General features: G+C 38.9%; 1 protein-coding gene across 3 annotated transcripts in view; it reads left to right on the top strand.

Annotated features, from left to right (window-relative positions):
• WDR19 (WD repeat domain 19) overlaps nucleotides 1–12,612 on the top strand; it is a 113,948-nt gene that overhangs the window by 46,520 nt on the left and 54,816 nt on the right. For all 3 annotated transcript variants that reach the window (XM_006931161.4, XM_003985437.5, XM_019829627.3), the window contains exons 15-20: nucleotides 1,414–1,563; nucleotides 6,366–6,513; nucleotides 6,639–6,843; nucleotides 9,089–9,248; nucleotides 9,444–9,554; nucleotides 12,037–12,146. In XM_006931161.4, coding sequence (XP_006931223.1) covers nucleotides 1,414–1,563; nucleotides 6,366–6,513; nucleotides 6,639–6,843; nucleotides 9,089–9,248; nucleotides 9,444–9,554; nucleotides 12,037–12,146 — 884 coding nt within the window. The remainder of the gene's footprint in view (nucleotides 1–1,413; nucleotides 1,564–6,365; nucleotides 6,514–6,638; nucleotides 6,844–9,088; nucleotides 9,249–9,443; nucleotides 9,555–12,036; nucleotides 12,147–12,612) is intronic.

Raw genomic sequence — 12,612 nt, 5'->3', positions numbered from 1 at the left:
TAGTGGTTACCTAAGACTGTGGGGAGAGTGGGATGGGGTTGGGGAAAATGAGAAAGATTACTAAATGGAGTTTCTTTTTGAAATGATGAATTGTTTTAAAATGAATTGTGATCAAGCATTATACAAATCAGTCTGTAAATTATGCTAAAAACCATGGAGTTCTATATTTTAAGTGGGTGAATTACATGGTATATGAGTTATACCTCAATATGCTATTATTTAAAATGAAGTACAGACATCTTTTAAAAAAAGGAAAAGGATCAATTAGGAGTATCTGGGTGGGTCTATCTTTATTCCGTTCCAGTGACCTATGTGTCTGTCCACTCACCAATACTACGCAGTCTTGGTTACTGTAGCTAACAAAAAAAAAAAAACAAAAAAACAAAACCCAAAAACTTGCAACTGATTAAACTGATTTTCCTACTTTATTCTTTTTTTATTCAAGATTGCTTTAGCTATTATAGTTCTTCTGCTATTTTCATATAAATTTTAGAATAATCTTGTTTGTATCTACAAAAAATCTTGAGATTTTTATTAGAATTCTGGTAAAGCTGTATATAAGTTGGAGAGAATTAATATATTTATAATGGTGAGGCTTCCAATCCATGAACATAGTATACCTCTCCACTTATTTAGATCTTTTTTGATTCTTTCATCAGTGTTTTTTTTTTTTTTTTTTTTTAATTTTTTTTCAACGTTTATTTATTTTTGGGACAGAGAGAGACAGAGCATGAACGGGGGAGGGGCAGAGAGAGAGGGAGACACAGAATCGGAAACAGGCTCCAGGCTCTGAGCCATCAGCCCAGAGCCCGACGCGGGGCTCGAACTCACGGACCGCGAGATCGTGACCTGGCTGAAGTTGGACGCTTAACCGACTGCGCCACCCAGGCGCCCCTCATCAGTGTTTTATAGTTTTTAGCATACAAATCCTGTGCACATTTTGTTAAATTTATATCTAAATATTTCGGGTTTTTTTTTGAGAGATTATAAATGGTAATATATTTCTAAATTTTGGTATCTACAGTTCATTGCTAATATATAAAAATACAATTGATTGCATCAGGTGGTTTGTTTTTATTTTAAATTTAATTTTCTAATTTGTCTACCAACAGCAAAATATTTTAAAATAACATGGTTTGAAAGTTATTCTTAAACTGTAAGGATATTTCTTATAAGTGAAAACATCTGAAAATCAGTTATGCTTTAATATCACTAAGAATGTTAGAACTAATTGTTAAATGCACATTCTCATTTACTGTCTCGGGTCTGTACCTTTACATATAGTAAACAATTGTTGTAGACTCTTCCTACATGAAAATATGGTATATTTTCTCTTAAAATTAGGAAGTATGTTTAAGTGCTAAAAGTATTTTTTTGATAACCTTTATATTTCTATGACTGGATTTTTTTTAGACTGGTATCATTCAGTATTTCTACATTGAAGACTGGCAATTTGTTAATGATTATCGACACCCTGTCAGTGTGAAAAAGATTTTTCCTGACCCAAATGGGACCAGATTAGTTTTCATTGATGAAAAAAGTGATGGATTTGTCTACTGTCCGGTAAGTCTGGAAGATTTTTAAGTACTTATTTTTTTTAATGCGATATACAAAGAAAAGTGTGGGGTTTTTTTCATTTTTATGCACTTTATTTTCAATATTTTAAGAATATCACTTTTATAAGTTACATAAGCATATAATTTTCATATGGTCATTGTTCAGTTTGAGTCAATATTATACTAATGTTTAAAATGAGTTCATTAAGACAGTTGATTAAAAGACAGAGATTAACTACTTCTTTTTTGAGGATTTGGTGAAATCTAAAATTATCTGCAACTGATACCTTTCTAGGGAGAAAATTTAGACTATTGACTTAATTCCTTCACGATTATTAGTATATTCAGATTTTCTACTTCTTCTGGAGTTAATTTTGTGATTATTTCTTTATGTTTCATACTCCTTTTCTTTAGTGGCGGAAATAGTTGCTCACGGTATTGTCTTTTATATCTATCTATCTATATATCTATATATATATATAGATATCTATCTATCTATATCTATCTATCTATATATATATATAATTTAAACCCAAGTTAACATATAGTGTAATAATGATTTCAGGAATAGAACTTAGGGATTTATCACTTACATATAACACCCAGTGTTTTTAATATATATTATATATAAAATCATTTTCTCTTATGCAGTTCAAAGATGATAGTACTTTGTTACCGTGTTTGTGATCTATTTCTACAACTATACATCAAGAAAACTTTTTCTGGGGCTCGTGGCTGGCTCAGTCACAACACAACTCTCCAGCTCAGGGTTGTAAATTCAAGCCCCACATTGGGCATAGAGATTACTTCAAAATAAAATCTTAAAAAACAAATGAAACACTTTGTCCAATATTCTGCAGTTTTTCATAGTGTCAGTACCAGAAAGATTTTTTTTAATGGAAAAATAATTATATCCTATACCACTTTAACCTGATTTACTGCACAATATTACAATATATCTTCGTGTACATGACCTTTCTCTCCAGTTGTGCAATAAGGTTCAAAGGGCAGGGACTCCTTTCCACCCACCTTATTTGATTTTCCTCTTGCCTTAAAGATTCTGAACACAAAGGAAAGGCATTTTTTTCATAATTAAAAACAGATGGACCCTTTTTAGATGAGTTACTCTGCTTTTTACACATCCTTAACTTTTTTGGAAATAGATTAGCAAAAGGAAATGTGATTTTACATCTTTTACTTGGATTTTTCATTTCCCTTTGATATCCAGTTAATGATTTAGTATGTTCTTGGTCACAGTCCACACAGCCTACAGCTGTTCTCAGACATGTCTTAGTAGCCATTCCCCTGGTGCCTTCCTCCACCTCAGTAGCCACTGGGTGAAGACTACTTTGCCCTCCCTGTACACTTCACTAGATGCTGAGACTTCCCGCCTTCTCCTTCTTTTCCTTCCCTTTCTGCCTTTCTCTTTCTTTAATTTTTTCTTTTTTTCTCTTCTTTCTTTGATAAATAGAACAAGTTTCCACAGGAGTGCTTGCATTATTTAAGCAAAATTCCTAATGTGCCAGTTCTTACTCAACCCGTTCCTCTCCCAGTCACAAAACCAATGAGGGAAAATGACATAAATAGAAAGATAACCTTGAGTTCTTTCTACTTGATACGGAAATTCATCCTGTACAGATCTCCCTTCTGTAACAGGGCACTCGTTCGAGCTGCCTTGCTTCCCCATGTGGGTTCCCCGTGGGTGGAAACTGCTGCTGAGAGCACCTAGAGGGTAGGCGGGTAAATCAGGGATCTGACAGGAGCTGGAGGCAGAATGGGGTTTGGCTGCTAGGGAAAGGCTGAAGAGTAAGAGTCAGAAAGAGCTGATGCACTTTTCTTTCTCCTTTTACAGTTTTCCTTTCCTTGATAATTTTTGTTAAAGAGGTTACATGGCCTTTCTCGTGGAGTTGGTTTGAGGTTTCAGTGAGTTGATTTTTCCAAACCCGTGATTGGGCACTTGGTAGCCATTTAGCAGGTGTTCGTTAAAGCCCTGCCTCTTTATTGCTTTACCACCCTTCAACCCCTCAAGTTCCAGAATTATCTCACTTGTTGCTTCCCATTCCAAGTCCTGTTTCCAACTCTAACTTGCAGCCCAGCTAAGTGTTAAGAAAAAAGTCCTGGTAAAACAAAATCCACACAAAAGACTGACTGTATGAGAGCACAGGCTCTCCCACTCTGACCTGTGGGTGGGTATTTGCTTTTATCCAAATTAAGATCTCACTGCTAGGGTAACAGTTACGTGGTTGGGCACAATATCTGAGGGGAGTGTAGTGCCCACAGGAGCGAATTCCTCTTTAAATAACACCAGACGATCTTCCACAAGTAAGGCCAGTGTGGCAGGGAAGGGAAAGGAAGGCTTGTGGTGTGGGCCTTCCCCTGCCACCACCTAGGGCACAGGAGGAGGCTGCGCGGAGGCCCCGGGACTCCAGACCAGGTTGCTGTGCGTTTGATTTGATTTGAGCACTCGGCCTGTCATAGTGTGCTGCTGCTATGCAGCTCACTTCTCTACTCAACTTCAGTGAATTTGAGAGAAATACTGCTCCTGCGGTGTGCATACATGAGAATAAGGAACAATTCAGACCATCGCTCTTCCTCTTTAAAGTTCTTACATTTACCTGTAGGTTCCCTTCGTATGTATATTCATTCAACCGATTTTTCCTCACTGTGTGCATGGTGAGGAAGTGACTTATGTTGTACAATAGAAGTGGGAGAGATGACATTTTTCTTACTAATGAATGCCTAATAAAACAGCCTTGTCCCCCCATCACTCTCTGGAAGCCCATGAAGGGTGACTTGTGATGATATATTACGGAAAATTCGTAAATACGTTGCCCTTGAGAGAGATGGTAGAATGCAGTATTTAAGTGTATGGACCTTAAAGACAGACAAACAGACCTGGAGTTAAGATTAGTAATAATAACAACGAATATTTTTGTGCAGAATACTCCTTACATATATCAGTTATCTCTTAATCTTTATAGCAACCCCAGATATATTCCCATTTTTTAAGTAAACTTTATGCCCAACATGGGGCTCTAACTCATAACCCCAAGATCAAGAGTTGCATGCCCTACTGACTGAGACAGCCAGGCTCCTTGGTAAATACTCATATTATTGGCCATTTTATAGGTGAAGAAACTAAGGCATAGAAAAGATAAGTAACGGGGCACCTGGGTGGCTCAGTCAGTTAGGCGTCCGGCTTCAATTCAGGTCACGATTTCATGGTTTGTGAGTTCAAGCCCTGCATCGGCCTCTGTGCTGTCAGTTCAGAGCCTGGAGCCTGCTTCACATTCTGTGTCTCCCTCTCTCTGCCCCTCCCCCACTCACACTCTGTCTCTCTGTCTCTCAAAAAATGAATAAATGTTAAGAAAAATGTTTTTTAAATTAAAAAAAGAAAAAGAAAAGACAAGGAACTTGCCCAAGGTCACACAGTCATGAAATGGTATATGTGGTATGAGCCCAGAGTGGCTTCCTCCAGAGCTCTCACTTTAATTGGATTCCCAGTTTCACCGTTTATAAAATGGGTACAGTTCTAGTACCTACTTTGTAGGTTGCTATGTAAAAACTAAATGGGATGATGTGCATAAAGCTTGTAGTACAGTGTCTGCCGTGTAATAAGCACTCAACAAATGTTTACCCTTTAAAAATTCTACCACCAGTCCAGTGGCCCTGGTGTGCACATCCGCACAAACCAAGCATCAATGTAACATAGTGGTTAGAAGCATAGACTGGAGCCAGACTGCCTGCTGGGTCCAAATCCTGACTCTTCAACTTACTAGCCGTGTGACTTTGGACAAATTCCTTGGTGCCTGAGTTTCTTCATTGGCAAAATGGGCATAATAATGCCCATCTTGTACAGTGTGAGGTTAGAATTAAATGAAGTTACGTACATATAAGTAATTAGCACAGTACCTGGTAAGTAGCGCTATTTGATAGGAATAGAATTAGAACTACGTACAAGTTTACATTTTTGATTAGGTAATTTTTTTAAGAAGATAAAAAGAAACAGGTGAAATTCATGTTAATATGTTTAACCCAATATTATTATATCAGTATGTAATCAATATAAAGTACTGAGACGTTTTACCCTCTTGTCCATCCTAGCTCCTTGAGACCTATTGGATAGTTTACACTTACACACATCTCAGTTCAGACTACACACGTTTCAATGTTCAAATAGCTGCATGTGGATGTTACACAGTGGCTACTATGTTAGACAGCCAGCTCTATAGTATTGGTTATTATCTGCAAGAATCTTCTATTTCATTCTGACTCTGAGAGGCAAATAGGGTAGAGAGGAGGTGGGTATTTCTCAGTTTCACATTCAGGATATTATATAAGCCTGTCTGCCAAGGCCAATAGCTTATATCACTAACAGTACATTTTCAATTTATTGGAATGCATTGTGGAGAAGTTTTTTGAAACAAAACAGACCCAGTGGAATTTCTTTAATTTTCAAATATGTATGAGTTAATTTGTTCTATATACCAGGGATTGAAAATTTTCCAAACACCAGTGTGTTCATAGTTTAAATTTCTTTTGTCTTGAGAAGTTTCAATTTTTTTTTTTTTCCTTAAGCTGAAGCTTTGTGTCCAGACTTACAGTTTTTCCCGAGTTCAACAAGTTTTAGGCCAAGCCAGATCTGGTACAAGAATCGGGAAAGGAACTTTCCTTCCTGTTACGGTTGGAGTGTTGTTGGGTTGAATGCGTTGGGAAAACTATGCCAACCATGGCTGCAGACAGGCTCCTACCAAGGCAAGTGATAACAAAGTACATGCTTGGGGCAAATCTGTAAATCCTGTTTTGTAGGTCAATGACGCTACCTATGAGATTCCAGATTTTTCACCAACCATTAAAGGTGTCCTTTGGGAAAACTGGCCAATGGATAAAGGTGTATTTATTGCTTACGATGATGATAAGGTGTACACCTACGTCTTTCACAAGGACACGATACAAGGTACTTAATCACCTTTTTTGTACAATTGTCGTTAAATTTCCGTGACAGTGAAATTAAAACCTTCCTTTCTGGTTTTTGTGCTGAGTATTCGCTTTTAGCATTAAGATGTCTATTTTAAAATACAGGATCCAAGGTGATTTTGGCTGGAGGCACCAAAGTTCCCTTCTCGCATAAACCTTTGCTGTTATATAATGGAGAGTTGACCTGCCAGACACAGAGTGGAAAAATAAACAACATCTACCTTAGCACCCACAAGTTCCTCGACAGTTTAAAAGATGTGGGGCCTGATGAACTGAGGCAGATGCTGACACGGACTTTAATGCTAAAAAGGTAGGGCTCCAAACACTTCTCTGGAGCTTCTCATTTGCTTATGTGACTTTAAAGGCCAAGTCCTATTGAAAGAGATGGGCATAATCGTATTTACTTTGTTTACTTTACAGGATTGTTGTGAGGCTCAGATAAGATAATGGGTGTGAGAATATGTGTAAATTCTAAAGGAAGTCCTGTTGTACTAAGCCCTTTAGAACGAAGAGGTTTCTCATCACCCAAATAGCACAGTTATTGTGAAATTCCAATAAACCTCATTATTTCAGCAGTGTCTTAATGTCATCATAAGAAGTTTGGTTTTCGCCTAGCTCGTAATTTTTTTTTTTTAAATCTGATTTTTCCTGTTACCTCTTAGGGCTTTTTTGAGTCTTCTTTTGTGGTTCTGACCATCTCTTAAATGTTGCTGTTCCTCAGTGTCCCAGGATCTCCCTCTTCTCTAATCATTTTTCCTGAATGAATCTCCTCTACTTACATGGCTTCAACAACATTCATAAGAGGCTGACTCCAAAATGTGCATCTTTTGCTTAAACCTGTATTTCCCACTGCCTACCAGTTGTGTTTTTGGGAGTCCACAAGCTCCTCAAACTTTCTCTGTTTAAAACAACTCATCTTGCCCGGCCTCTTCTTTTCCCCCAGTCCTTATCACGTGTGCACCTGTCCCAACACACACACCTACACCTGCATACACGCATACACCAGACCCTTTTCTCCCCCACCCCCATACTCTCCCACTAACTCGCACCCTCACTTGGAATAATATATGATGTCACCACTTCTTGACCTCTCTCTCTTTGATAGCCTCATGACAGTCTCCTCTATTCCCCACACACTTTTGAAAATCTGAATCTGATGCTCTCACTCTCCTGCTGGAGATCCTTCCCATTGCCTTGAGGAAGAAATCCCTACTCCTCAGGGACCTCAGCATGACGTACCGGACACTTGATGATTTAATGCCAGCCTTAGCTGTCCCCATTCTTCCACTCTCTGTTCTGCCAGCTGCTTGAATCTGATGTTTTTCATGATTCTTTGCCTTGGCACATACAGCTTTCTCTTCCTGGAACACCCTTCTATGTCTGTATGCAGGAACTCCTTATTCTCCACATTCAACAGAGCCCTCTCCTGCTCCAGGATGCGTTCCCTGCAGCCCCGTAACCTCTGGCAGGCTGGTTGGGGGCCTTTCTGGTGGATTGCCGCAGGGCAGTATACACAGTCGTTTAGAGTATTTCCCCCCTACCCCCATTGCTGTGTGACAGGCTAGTCTTGTGAGGTTTCTGAGCTTCACTTTTCCTCATCTGTAAAGAAGAAATAATAATATTCCTTAGTGGAGAGGGCTGTTAGAGTAATCTAGTGAGAGAGTTTAGGCAAAGCATTTAGCACAGATTCACATATCACAAGCCCTCAATGACCTGTGTCATACTGTGTCAGAGTCGTCTGTTGACTTACCTGTCTCTTCCACCTTCCCCAATTATGACGGCCTAAAAGACAGTGACTGTGGGCTTGATCTTTGTATCTTGGTTCCAAGCTCAGTTTCTGGCACAGAACAGGTGCTCAGTAAACGTGTGTTGGCTGGGAAAATGCATGGGTGAACAGATGGATGGATAGATATATTCATTAATGCAGGGGTCCCACAAAAAGTTCAACTGGCATTTATGGTCATGTTTTGACCAGAAGTCAGCAACCTTTCTTGTTATGGGCCAAATGGTAAACATTTCAGGCTTTAAAAGCCATGGGATCTCTGTCACATCTACTCAAGTCAGCCGTTGTAGCACAAGAGCAGCCAAGACAATCCATAAAAAATGGACCGAGCGGCCTTGTTGCACTCAGACTTGGGTCACAGCAGCAGACAGCTGACTGTAGGCCATAGTTTGCTGGCCTCTGTTGTAAACTTCCAAATATGTAGGAGTAGAGAGAGTACTGTTATTAGTCTCACGTGAGAAGAGAGATAATTTTCATCTCTGTGTGAGGTAAACCCAAAAATAAACAAACGAAAAGAGTTAGTTGCTAATGAGGGAGGGTGGTTACACAGCATAGAGTCAGATTAGTAAAAGAAGTTCAAGAACAAGCATTTATCTGTATAATAAAGGAAGACAAGTTTATGTAGTTTTTGATAACTTGGAAATGATGATGACAGATGAAGAAATGGTTTGCAAATTTATCTGAGATGTGACATTATATTATATATACCCTGAGCATTGCCAGTTAGGGGACGAGTAGAGCTCCCTGATTAAATCCTGTGCTCAAATGCTAGGTTTTCTGATGCTTGGGAAATATGCAAGATTCTGAATGATCACGCTGCCTGGAATGAGCTGGCCGGAGCTTGTCTCCATCACATGGAAGTGGAGTTCGCAATCCGCGTCTATCGGACAATCAGAAATGTTGGCATAGTGATGTCCTTGGAACAGATAAAGGTAAACGGCATCTCATGAGAATTATTAGTTAGTACTTAAGTGGTATTTATTCAGTCATTTTAAGTTTCTGAAGGTAATCATACCTAACTCATCAGCAAGTTAGTCGACAGACCGTGACCACTTCCTACTAAGCAAAGGCTTTTAAAAAAAAAGAAATTCTGTATTTGTTCTCATTAAAACTGCTTTTATTTGTAGGGAATAGAAGACTACAATCTTCTGGCAGGACATCTGGCCATGTTTACTAATGATTTCAACCTGGCCCAGGACCTGTACCTGGCATCCAGCTGTCCCATTGCTGCCCTGGAGGTATGGTGGCACATAAGGATGGGAAGAACACGCAAAGGGGATCCCCTTTTGTGTAGTTAAAATTTCTCAGCACCAGACACCACACACCTTCTCCTTCCTAGAATTTAGACATTTCGGCTTTAAGAACCCCTAAGTATTCATTAATTTCAAAACTACTTTCATTCTGTGTTCTGTGGAGCCATAAAAGGCATGTTATTTTAACATTACCAAATAATTTAAAGTCTGTGTCCAAAGAGAACAGATTATTAAATTTATAAAAATGTACACAAATGAAAACAGTCACCATGTATCTAGAGCTCACATGGTGCCAGGCACTTTTCTAAGCACTTGACATATTTTTACTCCTTTAACCCTCCCAACAATCCCAGCGGTTAGTTACCTTCTCTATTTCCCAAGTGGGGAAACTGAGGTACATGTATCTTTTACTTGCTGTATGAGATTCTCTCGTGTGTCAAGAGGTACACTGAGGACTAGTATACCACCATTAGTTTCCCAGAGGTGAACATTGCAGGGGAAGGACTAGGACAGAGGGAAGGACCTGGCTCAACACAAGGAAGAAGTGGTTAAATGGAATAGCAATTATTGGGCTCTTGAGTTCAGCTCAGGTCATGATCCCAGGGTCACGGGATGGAGCCCCATGTTGGCTTCCGCACTGAGCTTGGAGACTGCTGGATATATACTCTCCCTTCCTTTCTGCCTCTCTCCATGCTGGTGCTCTCGATAAGATAAGATAAGATAAGATAAGATAAGATAAGATAAGATAAGATAAAAAATAGAGTTGCTGTTAGAACATGAACTCTAGGGTCAGATGTGTCTGTGTTCAAATCCCAGCTCTGTGTAATGTTCTACAAGTTATTTAATCTTTCTGTGCCCTAGGTCCCATTTTTTAAAATTAGGGGTCACAGTATCTAGCCTGTAGGGTTACTGTAAAGATTTCAAAATGAGACTAAATCTCTGGAACAGTGCCTGACCAATAGTAAGGACACAAAGTGGTAGCTGTTGTCATTGTTAACGTTATCCTACCTCACACCAGCATTTCCATAACTACTTAGAGGAGGGGTTTTGAAAACGCACTTGCTGTTAGTTAGTTTTACAACTTCACTTTTTCAAATTGTTCTACAGAAAATTTTCATAATTTTAAGTGAACTAAATTTAAAAATGTTAGATAATTTTACAATATCATTTGTGATAATAGGGGACACCCTGAGAAAATTTCAAAATTTGGACTGATAGGCACTGAAGTAGGAATATAGTTCACTCTTATGTGGATCCTAAGAAACTTAACAGAAGACCATGGGGGAGGGGAAGAAAAAGTGAGAGAGGGAGGGAGCCAAACCATAAGAGACTCTTAAAAACTGAGAGCAGTCTGAGGGTTGATGGGGGTGGGAGGGAGGGAAGGGTGGGTGAGGGGTACTGAGGAGGGCACCTGTTGGGATGAGTACTGGGTGTTGTATGGAAACCAAATTGACAATAAATTTCATATTAAAGAAAAAAGGAATATAGTTGTGATATGAGGGCAAAAATGTCACCTTAGCCCTTCTGCATTTAGTTGTGGACTCTTGTTGTGTGCTACGGGATTTGTAAAGGATTTGAAGTGATGACTGACTTCCCAGTGGAGAGGGGTGATTAACCTGTCGTCCCTTTAACCTCACTTCGAAGGCTGAGGAGTTAGCTGGGTAAGAGGTCAGAGGCACCGCCCTACTGCCCAGCTCTGCCAGGTACTAGCAGTATAACTTGCTAAACTAGCCTCTCTTTGCCTCAGTTTCTGGATTTCTAAAATAAGTACAATAAAAGTTCCTTGCAAAAGGCTTGCTAAGGAAAAGTAAATAAGTTAATGCCCTCAACTAGCACCTGGCAAAGAAAGCACTTGAAAAATGTTAGCTATTATTCATTCCTTACAAAATGTGAATAAAGTGAGGAGTAAACTCTAAAAGATTCTTTAATAATTAGTTTATGTTTGGAATTATGTGCCAGATGCAGATAAAAGATCACAGGAGCCAGGAGGAAAGACAGGTTCACATTTTATATTTATGTTTGCTATTATTCATGTTGTGAAATAGCTTCAGATTTTCTCAGAAAATAACATCAATTCCTATAGTAAAGTATTTCTCATTTTTTAAATTATCTCCCCTCTAACTAGAAAATTAATCTTGATTGGGTTAATTTTTATTTAATTTTTCCCAATTGATAAAAATTAAATACTAAAGAGTAGTATTTTGTTAGGGAAGACTGAATTTTGGAGGACCACACACCATCGTAATAGTAAGATGTTTTTGCTCCCCAAAACCAATTATTACCCCCTTGGGAGCTCTATCACTCCCACTGAGGCCGTATGCTATAATAATACATTATCCTTACCAAGATCAAGTTCCACTTTTTAAACAAAAAGCTTTTCCAATCACTTCTAGTAAAACTAGCATTGTATGGTGACTGTGCATAATAATGTGTTCATTTGAAATTAATGTCTTTCTCTTCCCAATAGATGAGAAGAGATTTACAGCATTGGGACAGTGCCCTGCAACTGGCCAAGCGGTTAGCCCCAGACCAGATACCATTTATATCAAAAGAATATGCTATTCAGCTTGAATTCACGTAAGTCCTTATCTTTACGTTTTTGAGTCAGTAGCTAGCTACTGAATATCTTCAATTCCAAACTGCCACTAATTAGAAGGCCCTCCACTGATTTAATAATTGCTAATGGGGACAGGAGGGAAGCTGTATTAATTGTACTTCCAAAAAATGTTTTTTCTAACGGAGTCTTGTCCAGGCCATATCCACTTTCATTTTCAGGATCAAAATTTAAGTTTGGGTCTAAGCCTTTTCTACACTTAGAGTCTAAATATTGTTTTGAATCACATTTGGCCAAAACAGTTATACATAGCATCAAGGTGGTGTACTGCTTTTCATAGCCTATGTTCATGATCTTGACCTCTTTGAACACTTCAAGGATTTGCAGTGTAATTTCAGGTCGTGTGGAAAAATATCAGAATTGGGGCACCTGGGTGGCTCAGTCAGTTGAGCATCCAACTTCGGCTCAGGTCATGATCTCACTGCTTGT

This window comes from Felis catus, chromosome B1 (assembly GCF_018350175.1).
Source record: "Felis catus isolate Fca126 chromosome B1, F.catus_Fca126_mat1.0, whole genome shotgun sequence".
Classification (NCBI taxonomy): Eukaryota; Metazoa; Chordata; class Mammalia; order Carnivora; family Felidae; genus Felis; species Felis catus.
The sequence above is the reverse complement of the archived record's forward strand: the minus strand, read 5'-3'. Positions and strand labels throughout refer to the sequence as shown.